Source organism: Somniosus microcephalus, chromosome 10, assembly GCF_052327205.1.
Source record: "Somniosus microcephalus isolate GS21.2 chromosome 10, FLI_Smic_1.0, whole genome shotgun sequence".
NCBI classification, from domain to species: domain Eukaryota; kingdom Metazoa; phylum Chordata; class Chondrichthyes; order Squaliformes; family Somniosidae; genus Somniosus; species Somniosus microcephalus.
The window spans coordinates 186498603-186521425 of record NC_140996.1 but is presented as its reverse complement, the minus strand read 5'-3'; the positions used below and the strand labels follow the sequence as shown (position 1 = coordinate 186521425).

The 22823-nt window shown below is 44.7% G+C and overlaps 1 protein-coding gene across 6 annotated transcripts in view; it reads right to left on the bottom strand.

The window, feature by feature from the left end:
• The window catches only part of LOC147111928 (protein furry homolog), a 486257-nt gene that overhangs the window by 100567 nt on the left and 362867 nt on the right, over window positions 1–22823 (bottom strand). For all 6 annotated transcript variants that reach the window (XM_085999325.1, XM_085999321.1, XM_085999322.1 and 3 more), the window contains exons 38-41: window positions 11818–11921; window positions 9247–9432; window positions 6862–7060; window positions 3521–3642 (exon numbers count right to left, since the gene is read on the bottom strand). In XM_085999325.1, coding sequence (XP_085855451.1) covers window positions 3521–3642; window positions 6862–7060; window positions 9247–9432; window positions 11818–11921 — 611 coding nt within the window. The remainder of the gene's footprint in view (window positions 1–3520; window positions 3643–6861; window positions 7061–9246; window positions 9433–11817; window positions 11922–22823) is intronic.

Here is a 22823-nt window from a genome sequence, read left to right as displayed (position 1 = left end):
AGGAGTGGCAGCAGAATGAAGCATTAGAGAGAACATACAAGGTGCACAGAGGACTGGGAGAGATAAACAACATTAGAATAAAGAGTAGTTCCGAAAGAAAGGCAGACTAAGTCGGGTTTAGAGTACACGTGCATAAATGCCCGGAGCATGGAAAAAGAGGTTGGTGATCTGCATAATGGGATTATGATATAGTGACAATAACGGAGACTTGGCTCAAACAAGGGGAGGAATGGGCACTTAATATTCCTGGCTACAATGTATTCTGGAAAGATATGGAAGGAAAAAGAGAAGGGGGTGGCAGTCATGATCAAAGATACTGTTACAGCACTAGAAAGGAGTGATGTACTTGAGGATTCAAAGACAGAATCTATTTGGTTAGAACTAAGGAACAATAGAGGAGCTATTACACTGCTGGGTGTATACTATAGGCCACCAAATAGTGGGAAAAAGATAGAGGAGCAAATTTGCAGGCAAATTGCAGAAAGATACAAGAACTTTATAGTGGTGATAATGGGTGACTTCAATTATCCTAATATAAACTGCAATAGTAACAGTGTAAAGGGCAAAGAGGGGGATGAATTCCTGAAATGTATACAAGAGAACTTTCTTGATTGGTATGTTTCAAACCCAACGAGGAAAGAAGCTGTGCTGGATCTAGTTCTGGTGAATAAAGAGGGGAAAGTGGAGCATGTTTCAATGGGAGAGCATTTGGGAAACAGTGATCACAATATCATTAGGTTTAGAGCAGTTATGGAAAAGGACAAAGAAAAATCAAATGTGAAAATATTCAACTGGAGGAAGGATAATTTCAGTGAGCTGAAAAGGGATCTGGCCCAGGTGGAATGGAAAGAGTAATGGTAAGGCAGTGGGGCCGATTAGGGACCAAAAAGGAGATCTTCTTGTGGAGGCAGAGGGCATGGCTGAGGTCCTAAATGAGTACTTTGCATCAGTCTTCACTGAAGAAGAGGATGGTGCCAATGTCAAGGAGGTAGTAGAGAAGTTGGATGGGATAAAAATAGATAAAGAGTTACTTAAAAGGGTGGCAGGGCTCAAAGTAGAAAAGTCACTCGATCTGGATGCAATGCATCCTAGGTTGCTGAGGGAAGTAAGGATGGAAATTGCAGAGGCTCTGGTCACAATCTCCCAATATGGGGGTGGTGCCAGAGGAGTCAAGATTTGAAAATGTTATACCCCATGTTCAAAAAAGGAGACACAGATAAACCCAACAATTATAGGCCAGTCAGCCTAGAAAGACATTTTTAGAGAGGTTAATCCTGGACAAAAATAATTGGCACTTTGAAAAATATATTATGGGGTAATAAATGATAGCCAGCACGGATTTGAACAAGGCAAACTGTGTTTGACTAACTTTATTGAGTTCTTTGATGAAGTAACAGAGAGGGTGGATGAGGGTAGTGAGGTTGATGTTGTGCATATGGACTTTCAAAAAACGTTTGATAAAGTACCACATAATAGACTTGTTAGAAAAATTGAAGTCCATGGGATCAAAGGGGCAGTAGCTGTGTGAATACAAAATTGCCTAAGGGACAGAAAGCAGAGAGTAGTGGTGAACATATGTTTTTCAGACTGGAGGGAAGTGTGCAGTGGTGTCCCAGAGGGGTCGGTGTTGGGACCACTGCACTTTTTGATACATATTAATGACCTGGACTTGGTTATACAGGGTATAATTTCAAAGTTTGCAGATACCACAAAACTCGGAAATTATAGAATAATAGAATAGAACAGCATAGAAGGAGGCCATTCGGCCCATCAAGTCTGCGCCGGCTCTTTTGAAGTGCAATCCAGTTAGTCCCACTCCCCTGCTCTTTCCCCATATCTCTGCAAATTTTTCTCCCTCAAGTATTTATCCAATTACCTTTTGAAGGCTACCACTGAATCTGTATCCACCAGCCTATCAGGCAGTGCATTCCAAATCCTAAGCAACTGTTGCATAAAAAAGTTTTTCCTCATGTTGCCTCTGGTTCTTTTGCCAATCGCCTTAAATCTGTGTTCTCTAGTTATTGACCCTTCAGCCATTGGAAACAGTTTCTCTTTATTTACTCTATATATAAATCCTTCACAATTTTAAACACCTCCATTAAATCTCCTCAGCCTTCTCTGCACTAAGGAGAACAACCCCAGCTTCTCTCATCTATCCACATAACTGTAATCTCTCATCCCTGGAATCATTCTAGTAATACAGTGGTGTAGAAAACAGTGAGGAGGATAGTAACAGACTTCAGGAGGACACAGACAGACTGGTGAAATGGGAAGACACATAGCAGATGAAATTTAACGCATAGACATGTGAAGTGATTCATTTGGGTAGGAAAATTGAGGAGAGGCAATATAAACTAAATGGTATACTTTTAAAGGGGGTGCAGGAACAGAGAGACCTGGGAGTGTATGCACACAAGTCTTTGAAGGAGGCAGGACAAATTGAGAAGGCTGTTCAAAAGGCATATAGGATCCTTGGCTTTATAAATAGAGGCACATAATACAAAAGCCAGGAAGGTATGCTAAACCTTTATAAAGCACCGGTTGGGCCCCAGCTGGAGTATTGTGGCCAATTCTGGGCACCACACTTTAGGAAGGATGTCAAGTTCTAGGAGAGAGTGCAAAGGAAATTTACTAGAATGGTGCCAGGAATGAAAGACTTCAGTTATGTGGAGAGACAAAAGAAAATGGGGTTGTTCTTCTTAGAGCAGGGAATGTTAAGGGGAAATATGACAGGTCTTCAAATAGAATAAATAAGGAGGAACTGTTTACAGTCGCAGAAATGTTAGTAACTAGAGGACACAGATTTAAGGTAATTGGCAAAGGAACCAGAGCCGATATGAGGGGAAAAAAAATTATTCAGCAAGTTGTTATGATCTGGAATGCACTACCTGAAAATGTGGTGTACGGTAGCATAGTGGTTATGTTACTGGACTAGTAATTTAGTAAGATCTGAGTTGAAATCCCACCACGGCAGCTAGGGAATTTAAATTCAGTTAATTAAATAAATTTGGAATTTTTAAAAAAGCTACCGGATTGTTAGGGGAAAACCCAACTGGTTCACTAATGTCTGCCCTTACTTGGTCTGGCCTATATGTGACTCCAGACCCACAGCAATGTGGTTGACACTTAACTGCACTCAGTTGTACCAAACTGCTACGACAAAGTCAACACTGTGGGAGTGCCTTCACCATAAGGACTGCAACAGTTCAAGAAGGCAGCTGACCAGCTTCTCAAGGGCAATAAGCAATGCCCACATCCCGTGTAAAAATTAAAAAAAAAGCAGATTCAATAAAATTGGATAAATACTTGAAAAGGAAATATTTGCAGAGCTGTGGAGAAAGAGCAGGGGAGTGGGACTAATTGGACAGCTCTTTCAAAGAGCCGGCACAGACGCAATGGGCCAAATGACCTCCTTCTCTGCTGTATCATTCTATGATTCTGCGATAAACATAAAAATGTACAATAATGTGTTTAGTATTAGCTGGAACTGTAAATTTCTTGAAATAGTAAAGTAAAATACCTGATTTCACATCTTTGAATATAGACACAACGTGACGTAGGAAGTTGGTTAGCTCTTCAGCACTTTTAGAATTGTGGTTTTTTGGAGTAATGTCTTCATGGCACCAAAGAGGTCCAAATGTCCTATACAAAACAACTTTATTCTGTAACTGAATAAACCATGCAATTCACATTTTGGACTCTTGCTATCTGCGTTCAGAACCATCAGTCATAAGTGTACTGATACAAATTATGTTTTAAAATTAAAATATTGTAGCTTTTGGCTTTACTGTTCATTGACTTCATTTACAGGATGAGGAGAGAGTGGAAGAATACTTTCAGTATAAAATACTTCCCAGTTTATGTAAAAATTAACATCTCGCACCTTTTAAAATATGTAGGGGTAGACTTTGACTGCGGGTGGGTTTTAGATGGCTGCCCAATAATCCTGATGGCAGGCCTGGTCCATTTTGAGGGCCAGGCCTCGTTAGAATAGGGTGGTGGGCAGTGGGCGGAAAATGAACGCCCCAGGGCAGCGTGTTGGCTTTGCACCACCGCAATAACGGTCACCACAAAAATAAAATAAAACTTACTTGCTGGTCTCTTCTATGGCTGGACCACCAGCTGGTACTGCGCAGAGCATGTGCGGCACACACTCCACCCTGTACTGTCCTAAAATGGCAGTCGGGGTCCTATGTATACTATATGACCCCTATTTGCATAATAAAAGACCCTACCTCCTTACTCAGGCACAGGGGGAGGTAGGAATGGCCACACCATCAGCAGAAACGAACCAGGAAGTAGACCTCAAAATCTCCCCGGCAGTCAATTTTATTATTTTCTAACATTTAGAACCATTGTTTTGGATCCTCGCTTGAATCAGGCAGCTGGTTCAATTACACAGATTACACGTGTGTCAATCAAAGATCAGTGTCTGGGACTGGCCTGAGCACCTAAACCATATAAAGTTAGTGTCAACCGTGTACTCAGATTCTACAGATTTTTCCAGATCAACTTGAAGGCTGATCCTAACACTGCTTTTCCAGTTTTTCTAGGCAACCATTCCCCGACATGGTAACTACTACATCACTGCAACAGCTCCCTGGTGCAAGAGGAGATCTGAAATGGTTTATCTCATGGTATGGGGGCAATGAATCAATAATGAAAATAACAAATATCTCCCACAAAGGAGTTCTTTTTTCCAATTAATTTTGTGTTCCACTTGAGGTCAGTAACAAACACTTTCAGATTAGGTACAGCACAATTAGATAAAGAGTAACGCTTCCTCTATGCTTGTCCAACAATGTGTCTAAGCCCCCAACAAATAACAGCACCTCTAACTGCTTTTCAGCATTATATTTTCCAATTTCCACATGAGCACCCTGTAGCTTGAGTGAAATTGATATTTTAGTGCCAAGTTAGAAGCTTTGTGGTGATTAAATTGAAATAAGTAGCCTAATGGAAAAAGACAGATGAAGTGGCCTATTTGAACTTGGACTGCTACTGCCTAAACGCATTAAACATAGGATTCCCAAAGACTCAGAAGAGAAGTTCATCCATCACATTTTGTTTGATAATGCTCCTGTGAAGCGGCTTGGGATGTTTTACTTCATTAAATGCAAGTTGTTGTTATCACTCTGGGCTCGATTTCAACTGAAGTCACTAACATGAAAGGTAAGTGTTTAACCTACTACACCACCAAGTCCTGCAAGCAGATGTTTATTATCAATATTAATTTTCATGGTGGTATTTTGAGGTAAGTTTTTTTTTGTATTTTATATTTTATTCCCTTTGTCTTTTGCCCATATGGTTTGCTACCTCTGTAACCCAAAGGGCTCCAAGTGATATTCAATGCCCCTATCAAGGTCTACAAAGCTGCAGTTCCTGCCATGTTCAGAGTGCTTCTACCCCTTTAAATATATCCCAGCCTTTTGTGGTGCTGCAGTGAAGGTCGCACTGAAATAGTTCCCTCGGGGCTTATGGTGGGCTGCCTCTTGGTAGTGGGAATCTACCCGTCATGGATTGGAAATGATTGCCGATCCATGATAATGGGTTGGGGTTGCGGCAAAATCGACTTGGCAGGTGGAAATCCTACCCTGCTTGAACTTGGCTCCGAAGGGGAGCACCCATCCTTGAAATTGAAAGTACTCCTCCCAAGATATTGTTTCCCATTAATATATACAACAATCATTACTTAATTATATGACAAATTAGTTTGTTAAGCAATAAAAAATACAGCTTTCAGCATGGATCCAATTCTAAAAAAGGGCCAAGCGTATTAAAATCCTGTGTTTGGAAATGTACATATCAGTTTTTGAGTATTTTCTCTTGACTGAGATTCTGAAAAGCAATTTAATCAAACTGTAGATGGCACTGTTCAATCATTCTATATGGCTTAATGCAACTATAGGGCTTCTATATTAGTCTTTTAAATCGAATTTCAGGAGCCCAACACCCATGAAGCAGTTATGCTGCTAAATGTGGTTTCCAGAGGCTAGTGGCAAACTTGTAGATCCAGTTTTACTTATGGAAACTGGATTTAACAGCATAAATGCCAAGAGCTGGTTTATGGACTGCAAAGGCAAAGGTGACTCTTCAATTTTTAAATCTCTCCTCTGCCACCATAGCAACACTGGCTGCCAGACGTGTTCCTAGCACCCAGCATGGCTAGGCCATATTTGGGTGAATGTATTGTACACCCCATATCAATTCTGGCAGAAAATCCTGAAAACAGCAGAGGACTGTGTGGAGCTGGCGGAGCAGCTTTGGGAAAGTTTTCCATCACATTCTGGCGGAGTTTTGCAAGGAAGTCAGTGTAACTTCAATGAAAACTCCTGCCCAAAATATTAAAAGCATAGCAAACTTTGTGATTTGTTGCGTCAAACAGACTGGAAAGTATTAAAATGCATGACATTGCCTTACTTTGACCATTCTCAGGTTTCCTCTCGCCCAGAGTTCAAATCAAGAAAAGGTTGCCTGTCCTCTGTTAATAATCTGTACAGGGTGTTCTTTAATTATTGGAAGGATTTGGTTGTTACCAGCATTCTTTGATTTCCTGTAATAAGATTTGGACTGAATTTGGAGCTAATGGGATGTGCTAATGCATACTGAGGCCACTTCACCTGCCTGTCTTTTTCCATTAGTGGAAATAATATGTATGCTAATTATTTTAATTTAATGGGATCATTTTCTTATAACTAGTACAACACATTTTTTATTACTGTATCACGTTTTCTAATGCCATCAATGGAAAAGTATTAAATGCTTTTCTTAAACTTTACATTAAATCAGCATCTTTCTCAACACTGAACACAAAATGCCTTAAAGACGTGGATAGTGAAACCCATGTTTTACTCTTATTACCTGGTTGCTAAGAACTCAATTAGCTTGTGAGCCTTCTCATCTATTTCAGCTGCTGTTTCAATCTCTTCCATCTCCTGTGAAATTTGTGGAAGGTTTCCGCTACTACCTCCCAGGCTGATACTGGAAGAGGTGGAACTGGAGCTTAACCCTGAATCTGGAACTGGAGAGGTCTGATAATCTCTTAAGAAGTCACAACCACCTAGTACAGGTAAACAAGATTATCATTGTAAAAATCACTATACAAAACACATTTTGTATTGTAAATCTGAACACACATATGGATATACTTTTTATTCCAAGGGTGCAAACTGCTCTCTTAACCTAATGTTTTCTTGGAACCAATGATCCCACAATATGATGCATAAAGTGATATAAGCAATTACTGCTATTTACTTTGCCCAGTAAATAATTATCAGGAAGTGAATTTAGTTAAACCTAAACTCTTAAAAATATCAATTAAAAAATATTTCAAAACCTTTGTAAAGTACAAACATCTTTTTGTCTGTTTGTGAAAAAATATCTGTACTATGCTTGGTATTTTTACAATTTGTAATTACACAAAATTTGCAGGATTCATTATCTTAATGACCATAATCTTCTACAAAGCATTCAATTTTAGGAGAATGGTAGTTTAGTGGTTATGTTCCTGGTTTAGTAATGCAGAGACCGAGACTAGGATGTGAGCTCAAATCCCAGTGACAGTTTGAAAATTTGAATACAGTTTTTAAGAAAAAATCTGGAAATAAGATTCTGGTACCAGTAAAAGTGACTATGCAGCCGTCTACAGTCATAAAAACCCAACAAGTTCATTATGTCCAAGAGAGCGAAACCTGCTGTTCTAACCCGGGCTGGCCTATATGTGACTCCAGTACCACATCAATGTGGTTGACTCTTAACTGCCCTCTGAAATGGCCTAGAAAGTCACTCGAGTTGTATCAAAATCACACCACCTTCTCAGGGGCAACTAGGGCATGGGCAATAAATGCCAGTCTTGCCAGTGACACCCACATTGCAAGAATTAATTTAAAAATTAATTGGTATGCATTGTGCCTATATTATCCCCGTAAAACGGACGCATCACATACCAATTTCTTCCCCAGGTTTTGTTTCTCATCCTATGAGATTTCATCTACTGTACCAGTGAAATATTGTTTTTATTACATGTGATTCTGAATTTTTTAACAGTGGATAGCGACAAAACTGTCAAAATTTGCCAATGGCAAATTCTTGGGACAGTAGTCATGATTCCATCTGTTTTTCTGTTAAAAACTGCAAACCAGTAACTTTTCTTAAACCTTTAACTTCATATTTGTCCAGCTGAGTTGTAGGAAATGGATTTGGACTTTCAGTTTCCCATATGGTGAGTTCCCTTCTCAGCTGTGCAATCAAGGGATGCACGGTAGATGGAAAGGCTTCCCCATAAGATGAAAAACAAAACCTTGGGGTAGAAGTTGGTATGCGATGTGCCCATTTTATAGGCGTAATATGGGTGCAGCACATACCAATTTAGCAGTGAGACACCTGTGCTAAATCTGCGCAGGTGTTGGTCCCACTTATAAATTTGTAGGGCCCAATTTTGATGCTGCCTGGGTGGACACATAAAAGAGGCATTAGGCCCCTTGAGTATATTAAGTAGGGACCGAACCCCTCTACAAAATTAGTCACCTTCCCCACTCAGGATTCATCAGCGGCTTCTGTTTTAAAAAACCCCACCTTTCTGTGGAGCCAGGAGGAGTCGGAGTACTCCATTGCCCGCTTCAACAGCCCTCCCGGAATTTTCTTGAGGGCCGCTGATGGTGAGGCAATCGGCCTGAAATTCAATCCTGGAGAAGAGCGAGCTGCCTGTGAAGGCGCAACAGGCAGTTTGCTTGGAATATTTAGATGAGGCCCAATTTTGTGACAGCCCAGTGCCTCTCTGTTTTTGCATGCGCTGCTTGCGCAGCTATGAGTCTGGCCCAGAAACAGGCACAGACTAACTTCTACCCTTTTGATTGGAAGTTAGCCAAGAGCACTTTTGTACATATCCTAGTAACCAACTAACATTGTTAGCAGTGTTTGGGTACAAGCCATTTTCTTTTTCTCTTTGCTGGGGAAGAGCGAACAGTGCAGACACGAAAGAGGGCTCATAATATCAAAATAACAGAGTTTCAAAAGTAAGTATTTCAAAATAAAATCCCATAACTTGTGACACTGAGAAAAGTTAATACATGTCACCTGGCCTTTAAAAGTTATCTACTCAAAATAGTAAAATGTGTTTAATAAAAAAAGATGCTAAAACACTTAAAATTATTCACGACTTTAATTCTACAAACTCACATATATTTATTTACCCTCCCTGAGTAACTAAATTGGTACAGTCTCATTTTATTTCAATTTTACTTTTACCTGAATAGAGATATCCTGGTGGGTAAACTGGTTTTACTGTAAGTGTTTTACTTTCACCGACTTCTCTGTTAAGCAGAAGGACTGTAGCCACAGCCTGGAAATTATCATTGCAGGACAAGGCTATCAAGAGGTGCAAAAGTAATCTTTTGCTGTGTTCAAATACTTCTGGGCGATAATGGTCAAGACCTAAAAAATGGATAACAGGAAAATAAATTAAGTACAACCGTATCCTTGGTCTTCAGCTATTACATTGGTAAACAAGGTTTGTAATACTGATGTAAATTTGAAAATGACAACTGATGCTAATTTGTGTTGCTTTTCTAGTGTACGCAGGACATGCAAGCCTCGACATTTACTGGGGCCATGAAGAAAGTTGGTGGGGGCAGAGAGGATTTCCGGACGGGAAACCTGGAGTACGGTTTTCCTGGACATCCTGCAAATTTTAACTACAGTCCATCTTTAAAATGTTTTCAGTAGGTTTCTCACCCGACAGCCAGCCAAACTAGCTGCCTATCAGCCAAGGAGCGGATGCCAGGTAATTAGGAAATCTTGGGGGGGGGCGCTGGGAGTAGGAGATCGCAGGTTGCGGGGGGGGGGGGGGAGTGAGTTGAAAATTGGGGTGTGTCGGAGATCGTCGGAGGGTGGGGGGTGGCCGGCCGATCGTCGGGGGTTAGGGGGAGTCAGAGATTGCGGGAGGGTGGGGTGGGGGGGTGGTGAGGGAAGTCGGCGATCGGGGGTGGGGGAGTCGGAGATCGGGGGAGTCGGAGATCGGGGGATTGGGGGAGTCGGAGATCGGGGGAGGGGGAGTTGGAGATCGGGGGAGGGTGGGGGAGTCGGAGATCGGGGTGGGGGAGTCGGAGATTGGGGGTGGGGGAGTCGGCGATCGGGAGATTGAAGTCAAAGATCAGGAGTGCGGGGAGGAGTAAGTGATCGGGGGGTTGGGGGAGTTCGAGAGTTGGGGGAGTCGGAGATTGGGGGGGTGGGGGAGTCGGAGATCAGGGGTGGGGGAGTCGGAGATCGGGGGAGGGGGAGTCGGAGATGGGGGAGTCGGAGATCGGGGTGGGGGAGTCGGAGATCGGGGGGTGAGGGAGTCGGAGGTTGGGGGGTGGGGGAGTCGGAGATCGGGGGTGGGGGAGTCGGAGATCGGGGGTGGGGGAGTCGGAGATCGGGGGTGGGGGAGTCGGAGATCGGGGGTGGGGGAGTCGGAAATCGGGGGTGTGGGAGTCGGAGATCGGGGGTGGGGGAGTCAGAAATCAGGGGTGGGGGAGTCGGAGATCGGGGAGTCGGAGATCGGGGGGGGAGTCGGAGATCGGGGGTGGGGGAGTCGGAGATCGGGGGGGGAGTCGGAGATCGGGGAGGGGGAGTCGGAGATCGGGGGAGGGGGAGTCGGAGATCGGGGGAGGGGGAGTCGGAGATCGGGGAGGGGGAGTCGGAGATCGGGGAGGGGGAGTCGGAGATCGGGGGAGGGGGAGTCGGAGATCGGGGGAGGGGGAGTCGGAGATCGGGGGAGGGGGAGTCGGAGATCGGGGGAGGGGGAGTCGGAGACCGGGGGTGGGGGAGTCGGAGATCGGGGGAGGGGGAGTCGGAGATCGGGGGAGGGGGAGTCGGAGATCGGGGGAGGGGGAGTCGGAGATCGGGGGTGGGGGAGTCGGAGATCGGGGGTGGGGGAGTCGGAGATCGGGGGTGTGGGGAGTCGGAAATCGGGGGAGGGTGAGGGAGTCGGAGATCGGGGGTGGGGAGTCGGAGATCGGGGGTGGGGGAGTTGGAGATCGCGGGTGGGGGAGTCGGAGATCGGGGGTGGGGGAGTCGGAGGAGGGTGGGGGAGTCGGAGATCGGGGTTGGGGGTAGAGTTGGAGATCATGGGGGATGGTGTGGGATTGGCTGATCGCGGGGTGTGTAAAGAGGTATGCTTTTTGGGCCTGGAGGAAACACTCCTGCTCCTCCTGGCCCACAAGTAGTGCTGTAAATGAAATTACCTCATGGATCCGGCCCTTCTCACCTTCTTTTACCTGCCCGGATTCCCGAAGAAAGGAATTTGCATTCATCAAAATACCTGTTATATGTGAGATTATCATCTAATTGTCTATCATCTTGCCTATTAAGTCTGTGTCTGGTTCTCCTGTGGTATGTAAACGAACCTGTTTTTGTAATTAACAACACAGTCCAGTTTATCTTTGTGTTATACCTGGGACGTAAAGAAAACTTGCCTACACCTTGACAGAATATTGCAATAAAACAGGGGAAAAAAGGTGAATGACTTCTACTTTGGTGAATTCTGAAGTGTTGGTATGGTTGATGCAATGTTAGTCACATATAGGGTGAAATTATGCAATGCATTATTAATGAATATATTAACACGTTCTTTTCACTGCTATTTTTAAATAAACAGGTCAATGCTTTCATTAAAATACCAAACAAAGGAATTTGCATTAACTAATTTGTTAGCAATATTGTACATGTTTCAACCCTGAAGTATGCTAACTGGAAAATATGAACTTTTTGCACCTTTCATATATTCATATAAATATTTCTCAATTTCAAATGCAAAAAAATGTAAATTTTCAGCCTTACCCAGAAAGAGTGCATGAATCAACAGAGGCAGATGTAGAGCCCAGTCTTCTCTAACACTGTGGTCAACCACCATCTCAGTCATGAAGATGACAGCTATATTGCACCTGTTTCCATAGAAATGCAAAATGTAAGTACTGTACAATAGTACTTGTAAGTTCTGCTAAGCAATATTATTAACATTTTATTTATTTCCTTACTGGGAATGCAGTTACTGATGACACTGTACAGAAGATTGGTATGTGTAAAACATGATGAGAGGCATTCTGACTGTTAAATAGGAAGATAAGTTTTAACAGAAGGTAAGTCAGCATTTAAAGCAGGACCCAGTTTGGGGAGTGTTAGCACTGTGTGTTTTTCTGAAATCAAGTGAATGTTATTGTGTTGTCTGATACCTGTCTGCAGGTATGCGTTGGCTTCAGTCTCATTATGCGTTGGCAAATATCTCTGCATTGTCAAGTACTGCTTGCAGGCAGCACTGCTACTTGCAGCCTGACTGCCAATGAATGGATCAAATTACATATTCGAAGAAATGCCAGGTGAGTGGTGTCCAATGACATCTTCCGGCTCTCTACATTGTATACCTATATCTGATGTTGCCCCTCTATTTATCCGCTCCATAACCTATCCTAGTGCTCCTTCAAGGTGCTCCACCTTTTGGCAGGAGTAAGTGAAGTGACTAACTGCTGGGTGCCCATGGGGGTCTTTTGCCCTTTGCCTCCTTATACTGGACCATGAGATGGTCCTGCAACAGGCTCCACCACAGCTGCTGCTGTAGTGGTTGCCTGGTACTGCTCACTTTCTAACACATCTATCTTCATTTGAGGGGGCAAGGCTGGCTGGAATAGCTGGATGTCATGTTGTCTTGAGAGACAAAGGCCTCGACTTTACCTACTGTAGCCATATCCTGCTGCTGGGCACTCCATCAGCATGCCCAGAACTCTGTGTGGGAGTAGACTTCTGGGCAGAAATGAGGACAATTAAATCTGGCAAACTGTCTCTCTATCATACATATTGAAACCAAATAAAACAACCTCTTCGAAATTGGAACCCAAGGCCTCTGTAGCTGCAGTCTGAGCATTCATGAGAAATAGTCTGGCTGAGCTTCGATCTCATGGCTCTGCTGTAGATGGCTGTGGAGTTGTCATATATTCCATGCCGAACTGCAGTTCTGTTATACGGTTATGCATGACCGCACAGATGCGAGTAGTAGTCAATATTAGACCTTGCAGGCTGTTTGATACTCTGCATGGGAAGTGGATAGACACCCTCTAATCAATAACAAAATGTTGGTGATAAGAAGGCATTCTACTATTAAATTCATGCCCTGAGGCCTGTATTTTATGGCTCTGCAACTTAAGGAAAGATGTGTGCTGGCTCTTCGGTCAGCAGGTTTCAGTTCCATCTCTGCCCCTGTTCACTCATGTTCTTTGCTTTACCTGGTGTAGCCACCTCAAACTGACTATTTAAATCTATTGGGGTGGATGCACCTTTGCTGGTGCTTGCTATAGAGGGAAAGAGTGATGCCGAATGCTGTGATGTGCTCATTTTGTGGATGGCAGTCAGAAAGGTAGCTTGTTCTAATTATACAAAACAAAACATGTTGCAAGCAGAGTTTACATAACTAACAGTGTGTGTCTCAGACTTGAATGTATGAGTGTGAATGATTGAGTCGGCATACAAGTGAGTAAGGTGAATAAGAATAACATTAACAAAAATGGTAATAGCCCAGAGGGATTGCTCCATCTTCACTATGGCCCATTCTCTCAGGTGTCACCATATCCTGCATGGCCTATTCATATTTAATGAGGGATCTAAAATAAGGAGATCCTGCCCCAGTTTTGGTCTGCTTTCCTACTGTTATATGCTGAGATATTTGTAGTTTAAAGATTACATAGAGGAATGACAGCAAGTGGCCACCCTGCATTGCAGCTTGTATGTGAGTAAATAAGCAGACATCATACAGTGTAGTTGTGTGGGAAGTTTGCTTTGTAGGAGCCCTTTTCCAAATGGTCAAGGAAAAACACTTGCAGTTTGAAGTGATGGTAATAAAATGTGTCTTGCTGCAGTATTGACGTGACAGAATTAAAATTTTTCTCTAGGTTTGTTATTGAAAGTATAAAAGGGGAAACCTCCAGAATCATCAAGATCTAGAATTTTCACTTCTGCTATTCCCATTTACACCTCTTCTAGATCCATCTTTTATTCCTTTACTTGTCCCATTACCATCTCCTTTTGCCTCACACCATCATCCCTTTTATCATTTAATCTTTCCTGCCTTCCACCCTATCACAGACCTTCCCTTTTGTTCTTTCCTCCTCTCCCCGCTTTCCCTGCCTCTGTACTTGCTTAGAACCTGTTATGTCGCTAACTTTTTTCAGTTCTGATGAAAGGTCATCGACCCGAAACGTTGGAACTGTTTCTCCACAGATGCTGTCTGACCTGCATTTCCAGCATTTTCTGTTTTTATTATCTAGAATTTAATGGTGGTCTTAAATAGAGTAAACAGGTAGATATCACAAAAATTGCTATCACCGCATAACTTTCTATATTTGTTTAGCTTTGGTAATTGCAATTGGAGTTTTTTTATGATAAGGATTGCCATTTCACATTTCTTTGCCAAAGGTTGTGAGGAGGAGACAACATTCTGCACCTAGTCTCGCTTTAATTTCATGTATTCAGCTTAATACACACATTTTTCTTGCTAAAGGGTTATATTTGCAATTTCTTTTTACAGCAAGCTTAAAATCTGCCTTATCCTACACAGGTTATGGATTGCCTTTAGACAACATAAGATGATAAGATTAGAGATAACTCTGCTGTCTAGCAGCCCCAAAATAACTGTCTAGAATCTGAAATTTCCATGCGTAATGGCTTGTTGAAGTAACCTAAACACAAAGTTCTTTCCCAATAAGCATTCACTGCTCCCTCTGGCCTTCTCTTACCCTTTTCTAATTTTGTTTGTTTTTCTTGGTATGGTATCCCTCACTCCCTTATCAACCTTCTCACTCTTTCCTGTCCTCTGATTCTGGTATCAAACTCAAGCTGTTTTTACATAAAACTGCAGCTTACAGAAAATGCAAAGTTCTCTCAACATTGGCAACAGTTTGAAACATAAATTCCCCAAATTATTTTGTTTCACCATCAGCTAAGACCCAATTTTATATTGCTGTTGTGAGCCATTGCTGGATTTACTGGCTCTGCTTCGTCTGATGGAAAATGGCACTGGGTGGAATTGTATTGGATGGAATGTGCGCTGGGAATCAGTATAATGCTACTGTTCCTGTTGTGTATGTACCTTTAAGAGAATAACTGGTCTCAGACTGCAGTACCGGCAGTGACCACCCCTGTATAAAAGGCGCTAGTGAGGCTCTGTTGTTTTCAGTTTCACTATTGACTTCCATCAGTAAAGACTTGTTTTGTTCAACTCCTGCTGTCCGTGTCTCAATCATTCACGGACATAATACTGGCGACGAGCAGATACGAACCTACCTACAGTCTGCACCACCTCCTGGGATCCATTCCTACAGCGAAGTGAGCAGAGGTCGAGGCCAGAAAGAAAAGAAAGTAAGAGGCAATAGAAACGGGCGTCGACCGTAGGCATCCGCCCCTGTGTTAGCGGAGTTGAAGATTGCTGGAGAAGCTGTCGGAAGCGGGGCCTGGTTCCTGTCGACGGTGCTTCAGCTAATTGGGCTGGTGGCAGGTAGTACACTGATCCTTCCTGGGCTGCGGCGGTCGCGAACTTGAGCGGGTGGCTTGCAACGGGGCCGAGCAGCGTTGTCGGGAAGAGAGAGAGAGGGTGGAGCACACAGGGCGCGGCCGGTGCTACGAAGCCGGGCTGTGTATAGACCCGAGAAGAGGGAGGCAAGAGTCCCACAGGGTTGTCCCACGACGGGAAAATAATAAATAAAAGAAATATTAAACGCGCAAGAAACCGCGAGGAGCTGCAGGTTGCAACGGGAACCGCGGAAAGCAGCGCAAGCAACAGCGGGGAAGAAGGCAAAGCACGGGAGGCGCCATCTTAATCAGCGGGGAAGAAGGCAAAGCGCGGGAGGTGCCATTTTGTTAAATCGGGGAAGGCAAAGCGCAGGAGGCGCCATTTTAGATTTGCAAGATGCCGAAGACTGGCTGTATCACTGCTTTTGATAATACAATAGAGGACTGGACCACGTATGTGGAAAGAGTTGAGGTATATTTCGAGGCAAACGAAATAGCTGATGAGAAAAAGGCATCGGTATTGCTAAACTTAATGGGCGCTAGAACGTACGGCCTATTGCGGGACCTGATTACTCCAGCCAAACCGAAGGCGAAGAGTTTTAACGAAATTGTTGCTGTCCTACAGGAACACCAAAACCTTGCACCGCTTTTGATAGCAGAAAGATTTAAATTCCACAGGAGAACTCAGCATAAAGATGAGAGAAATGCTGAGTACCTTACGGAACTACCCAAGCTATCAAAGCACTGCCAGTTCATAAGAACATAAGAACATAAGAAATAGGAGCAGGAGTAGGCCAATTGGCCCCTTGAGCCTGCTCCGCCATTCAATAAGATCATGGCTGATCTGATCCTAACCGCCAATCCACTATGACAGGACTATCTCCTGAATCTAACAGAATTAGACACACGAAACAGGCGCAGGATCAGGCTACACGGCCCCTGGGCCCGCTCCGCTACCCACAGGGCCATGACCGATCCGAACCTAGACTCATGTCCAAATTCCTGCCCGCTCCCCGTAACCCTTAAATCCCTTTTCTTCTAGGAAACTGTCTATTTCTGTTTTAAATTTATGTAATGATGTAGCTTCGACAGCTTTTTGGGGCAGCATATTCCATGGACCTACCACCCTCTGAGTGAAGTAGTTCCTCCTCATCTCAGTTTTGAAAGAGCAGCCCCTTATTCTAAGACTATGCCCCCTAGTTCTAGTTTCACCCATCATCTGGAACATCCTCCCTGCATCCACCCGATCCAACCCCTTCACAATCTTATATGTTTCAATAAGATCGCCTCTCATTCTTCTGAACTCCAATGAGTAGAGTCCCAATCTACTCAACCTCTCCTCATATGTCCATCCCCTCATCCCCGGGATTAACCGAGTGAACCTTCTTTGTACTGACTCGAGAGCAAGTATGTCTTTTCTTAAGTATGGACACCAAAACTGTATGCAGTATTCCAGGTGCGGTCTCACCAATACCTTGTACAACTGAAGCAATACCTCCCTATTTTTATATTCTGTCCCCCTAGCAATGAAAGCCAACATTCCATTGGCCTTCTTAATCACTTGCTGCACCTGCATACTAACCTTTTGAATTTCGTGCACCAGGACCCCCAGATCCCTTTGTACTTCAGTACTTTCCAGTTTCTTGCCATTAAGATAATAACTTGCTCTACGAATTTTCCTGCCAAAGTGCATAACCTCACACTTTCCAGTATTGTATTCCATCTGCCAAATTCCTGCCCACTTACTTAGCCTGTCTATGTCCCCTTGCAGGTTTTTTATGTCCTCCTCACTCACTACTTTCCCTCCCATCTTAGTATCATCTGCAAACTTTGATATGTTACACTCGGTCCCCTCCTCCAAATCGTTAATATAGATTGTAAAGAGTTGGGGACCCAGCACTGACCCCTGCGGAACACCACTAGTTACTGATTGCCAGTCTGAGAATGAACCGTTTATCCCAACTCTCTGCCTTCTGTTAGATAGCCAATCCTCTATCCATGCCAGAATATTACCCCCAATCCCGTGATTTTTTATCTTAAGCAATAATCTTTTGAGTGGCACCTTGTCAAATGCCTTTTGGAAGTCTAAATACACTACGTCCACTGGTTCACCTTTATCCACCCTATATGTTACTTCCTCAAAGAACTCCAGCAAATTTGTCAAACATGACTTCCCCTTCATAAAACCATGCTGACTTTGTCCTATTAAATGATGATTATCCAAATGTCCTGTTACTGTCTCCTTAATAATGGACTCCAATATTTTACCTACCACAGATGTTAGGCTAACCGGTCTATAGTTTCCAGCCTTCTGTCTACTGCCCTTTTTAAATAAGGGTGTTACATTAGCAGTTTTCCAGTCTGCCGGGACCTTTGCTGAGTCCAGGGAGTTTTGGAAAATTATTACCAATGCATCCACAATCCCTACCGCCACTTCCCTCAAGACCCTAGGATGTAAGCCATCAGGTCCAGGCGATTTATCCGCCTTGAGTCCCATTATTTTACCGAGTACCACTTCCTTAGTGATTTTGATCGTGTTTATCTCCTCCCCCCCTATAGCCCCCTGCTTGTCCAGTGTTGGGATATTCTTGGTGTCCTCTACTGTAAAGACTGATACAAAATATTCATTCAGTGTTTTTGCCATCTCCATATTTCCCACCATTAATTTCCCGGTCTCATCCTCTAAGGGACCAACATTTACTTTAGCCACCCTTTTTCTTTTTATATAACTATAAAAACTCTTACTATCTGTTTTTATATTTTTTGCTAATTTACTTTCATAATCTATCTTCCCTTTCTTAATCAATCTTTTTGTTATTTTTTGCTGTCTTTTAAAGTTTTCCCAATCCTCTATCCTCCCACTAGATTTGGCTACCTTATATGCCCTTGTTTTTAGTCGAATACTATCCTTAATTTCTTTACTTAGCCACGGATGGCTGTCTTTTCTTTTACACCCTTTTTTTCTCAGTGGAATATACTTTTTTTGGAAGTTGTAAAATAACTCCTTAAATGTACACCACTGATCATGTATCGTCTTACCCTTTAATCTATTTTCCCAATCCACTTTACTCAATTCCGCTCCCATACCTTCATAGTCTCCTTTATTCAAGCTTAGCACGCTTGTTTGAGATACAACCTCCTCACCCTCTAATTGAATATGGAATTCAACCATGTTATGGTCACTCATTCCAAGGGGATCCTTTACTGGGACATTTTTAATTAATCCTGTCTCGTTACACAAGACCAGATCTAAGGTTGCTTGCCCTCTGGTCGGTTCAGTTACATACTGCTCAAGAAACCCATCCCTAATACACTCAATGAACTCGTCCTCAAGGCAGCCCTGCCCAATTTGATTTGTCCAATTAATATGATAGTTAAAATCCCCCATAATTATAGATGTTCCCTTATTACAAGCCTCAACTATTTCCTGATTGATACTCCGTCCAACCGAGTTGCGACTGTTCGGAGGCCTATAGACTACGCCCACTAGTTTTTTTTCCCCTTATTATTCCTTATCTCCACCCAAACTGTTTCATTATCCTGATCTTTTGACCCAATATCATTTCTCTGTATTACAGTGATTCCTTCCTTTATTAACATAGCCACCCCACCTCCCCTTCCTTCCTGCCTGTCCTTCCTGATTGTTAAATAACCTGGTATGTTTAATTCCCAGGCATTGTCACCCTGCAGCCATGTTTCTGTAATGGCCACAATATCATACCCATATGTAGCTATTTGTGCCATTAACTCGTCTATTTTGTTACGAATGCTACGTGCATTCAGATAGAGAACTTTCAAATGTGTTTTGTGACACTTAGTTCCTGCTTTTGCCCTTTTTATTACTTTACCTTTTACTCCATACCTTCTGCCCCTTCCTGACACGCTCTGGCTTTTAATTTCCCCACTGCTACCTAAGTCTATGACCTTCTCTGTTGTCATTTTTATTATTTGTTCTCTAGGAACCTCCCCCCGACTAGTTAGTTTAAAGCCCTCTCTACAGCCCTAGTTATATGATCCGCCAGGACTCTAGTCCCAGCACTGGCCAAGTGAAGCCCGTCCCAACGGAACAGCTCCCTCCTGCCCCAGTACTGGTGCCAGTGTCCCAGGAAGCAAAACCCATTTCTCCCACACCAGTCTTTCAGCCACGCATTTAACTCTCTTATTTTATTTGTCCTAGCCAAATTCGCTCGTGGCTCAGGTAATAATCCAGAGATTATTACCCTTGAGGTTCTGTTTTTTAATTTGACCCCTAGCTGCTCATTCTCCTTTAACAGAACCGGCTTCCTAGTCCTATGTCGTTTGTACCAACATGGACCACGACGACTGGATCCACCCCCTCCCACTGCAAGTTTCTTTCCAGCCCAGAGGAGATGTCCTTAACCCTGGCACCGGGTAGGCAACACAGCCTACGGGACTCTCGCTCTTGGCTGCAGAGAACTCTATCTATCCCTCTAATAATACTATCCCCTACCACTACAACATTTCTATTTACTCCCCCCTCTTGAATGGCCCCCCGCTCCACGGTGCTGTGGCCAGGTTGCTCATCCTCCCTGCAGTCCCTGCTCCCGTCCACACAGGGAGTAAGAACCTCGAACCTGTTGGACAAGAGCAAGGGCTGCGGCTCCTCCAACACTACCTCCTGGATCCCCGTACCTGCCTCACTCGTAGTCACACCGTCCTGACCCTGGCCATGGGTTACATCTGAATTAATTAACTTCATAGGTGTGACCACCTCCTGATACACAAAGTCCAGGTACTTCTTCCCCTCCCTGATGTGTCGCAGTGTCTGAAGCTCAGACTCAGACTCAACACGGAGCTGGAGATCCTGTAGCAGCAGACACTTGTCACAGATGTAATCACCGTTAGCCTCAATGGGGTCTACCGGCTCCCACATCTCGCAACAGTAACACATCACCTGCTCCATTCTATGTAATTAATTTTTAAAAAATTATTGTTAGTTATGGCCACCCTCTGCCCGATTATAGATGCTAGTATCCCCTTTAATTAATTGGATTTAAATTAGATCAATCCCTCTAATTACACCAGTTAAATGGTTTACCAACTGTCTCCACTACACCACAGAGACCCTAGAGAAAAAAAAACCGCAGAATTTAAGCTTGTAATGAAAAGAAGAAATACTCACCAACCAATCCAACCAATCACTTACCTGCTTCCTGGTGACGTCACTCTTGGATTATTTTTTACCTCTCTCCTCTGCTGTTGAGTTGGTACGACTCGGGTCGCTGCCGGTTATAAGCTCCGCCTCGCCTCACCTCACTGCTCACTCCCAGGTCCGATGCTGTAGTCGGGCCTCGGGTCGCTGCCGGTTTTAAGCTCCGCCTCGCCTCACCTCACTGCTCACTCCCAGGTCCGATGCTGTAGTCGGGCCTCGGGTCGCTGCCGGTTTTAAGCTCCGCCTCGCCTCACCTCACTGCTCACTCCCAGGTCCGATGCTGTAGTCGGGCCTCGGGTCGCTGCCGGTTTTAAGCTCCGCCTCGCCTCACCTCACTGCTCACTCCCAGGTCCGATGCTGTAGTCGGGCCTCGGGTCGCTGCCGGTTTTAAGCTCCGCCTCGCCTCACCTCACTGCTCACTCCCAGGTCCGATGCTGTAGTCGGGCCTCGGGTCGCTGCCGGTTATAAGCTCCGCCTCGCCTCACCTCACTGCTCACTCCCAAGTCCAATGCTGTAGTCGGGCCTCGGGTCGCTGCCGGTTATAAGCTCCGCCTCGCCTTACCTCACTGCTCACTCCCAGGTCGGATGCTGTAGTCGGGCCTCGGGTCGCTGCTGGTTACAAGCTCCGCCTCGCCTCACCTCACTGCTCACTCCCAGGTCCGATGCCGTAGTCGGGCCTCGGGTCGTTGCCGGTTATAAGCTCCGCCTCGCCTCACTGCTCACTCCCAGGTCCGATGCTGTAGTCGGGCCTCGGGTCGCTGCCGGTTTTAAGCTCCGCCTTGCCTCACCTCACTGCTCACTCCCAGGTCCGATGCTGTAGTCAGGCCTCGGGTCGCTGCCGGTTATAAGCTCCGCCTCGCCTCACCTCACTGCTCACTCCCAGGTCCGATGCTGTAGTCGGGCCTCGGGTCGCTGCCGGTTTTAAGCTCCGCCTCGCCTCACCTCACTGCTCACTCCCAGGTCCGATGCTGTAGTCGGGCCTCGGGTCGCTGCCGGTTATAAGCTCCGCCTTGCCTCACCTCACTGCTCACTCTCAGGTCCGATGCTGTAGTCGGGCCTCGGGTCGCTGCCGGTTATAAGCTCCGCCTCGCCTCACCTCACTGCTCACTCCCAGGTCCGATGCTGTAGTCGGGCCTCGGGTCGCTGCCGGTTTTAAGCTCCGCCTCGCCTCACCTCACTGCTCACTCCCAGGTCCGATGCTGTAGTCGGGCCTCGGGTCGCTGCCGGTTATAAGCTCCGCCTCGCCTCACCTCACTGCTCACTCCCAGGTCCGATGCTGTAGTCGGGCCTCGGGTCGCTGCCGGTTATAAGCTCCGCCTCGCCTCACCTCACTGCTCACTCCCAGGTCCGCTGCTGTTCGGAGAAGGACTGGCAGATACCCTACGGGACAAATTTGTCTGTGGACTCCTGAGTGAAGGAACACAGAAGAAGTTACTATCAGAGAAAGAGCTGACGCTAGATAAGGCTTTCAGCGTGGCAGTATCGTATGAAGCAGCAGCCAGGGGAGCTGCAGAAATTCAACAAAAGCCACAGGAATACGGCACCCACGAAATGACACGGGGATTTGCAAAATGTTATCGCTGCGGCAGAACTAACCATGGCCAGAAGGACTGCTGGTCCAAAGACAAAATATGCAGGCAATGCGGAAAGATGGGACACATTGTACGAGTTTGCAGGTCTAGGAAAAAGACCAGCGACAACAAAAAGGCTACTAAGGGACCGTACAAGAAAGTACAAAAGATGACGGACAGTAGTTCCGAAGACCAGATGAGCGATAGTGAATCTGGGAACAGGAGACTAAGCTGTCTCAAACTTCACAATGTAATCGCAAAAGAGGATCACCGAACCATTTGGGTCACCCTCACGATAGCAGGGTCCCAAGTTAAAATGGAATTGGATACAGGATCAGCGCTGACCGTCATGAATCGACGAGACTACGAGCGGCTATTCTCACACATACCCTTGAGAGAGACATCCATCGTCTTGACGACGTATACGGGGCAAAAAGTATACCCCAGAGGAAAAATAAGGGTGCCTGTCGAATACAACGGCAAGAAAATACGGAAATTGTATCTCTACATACTGCCAAATGGTGGACCACCGTTATTGGGACGTGAAT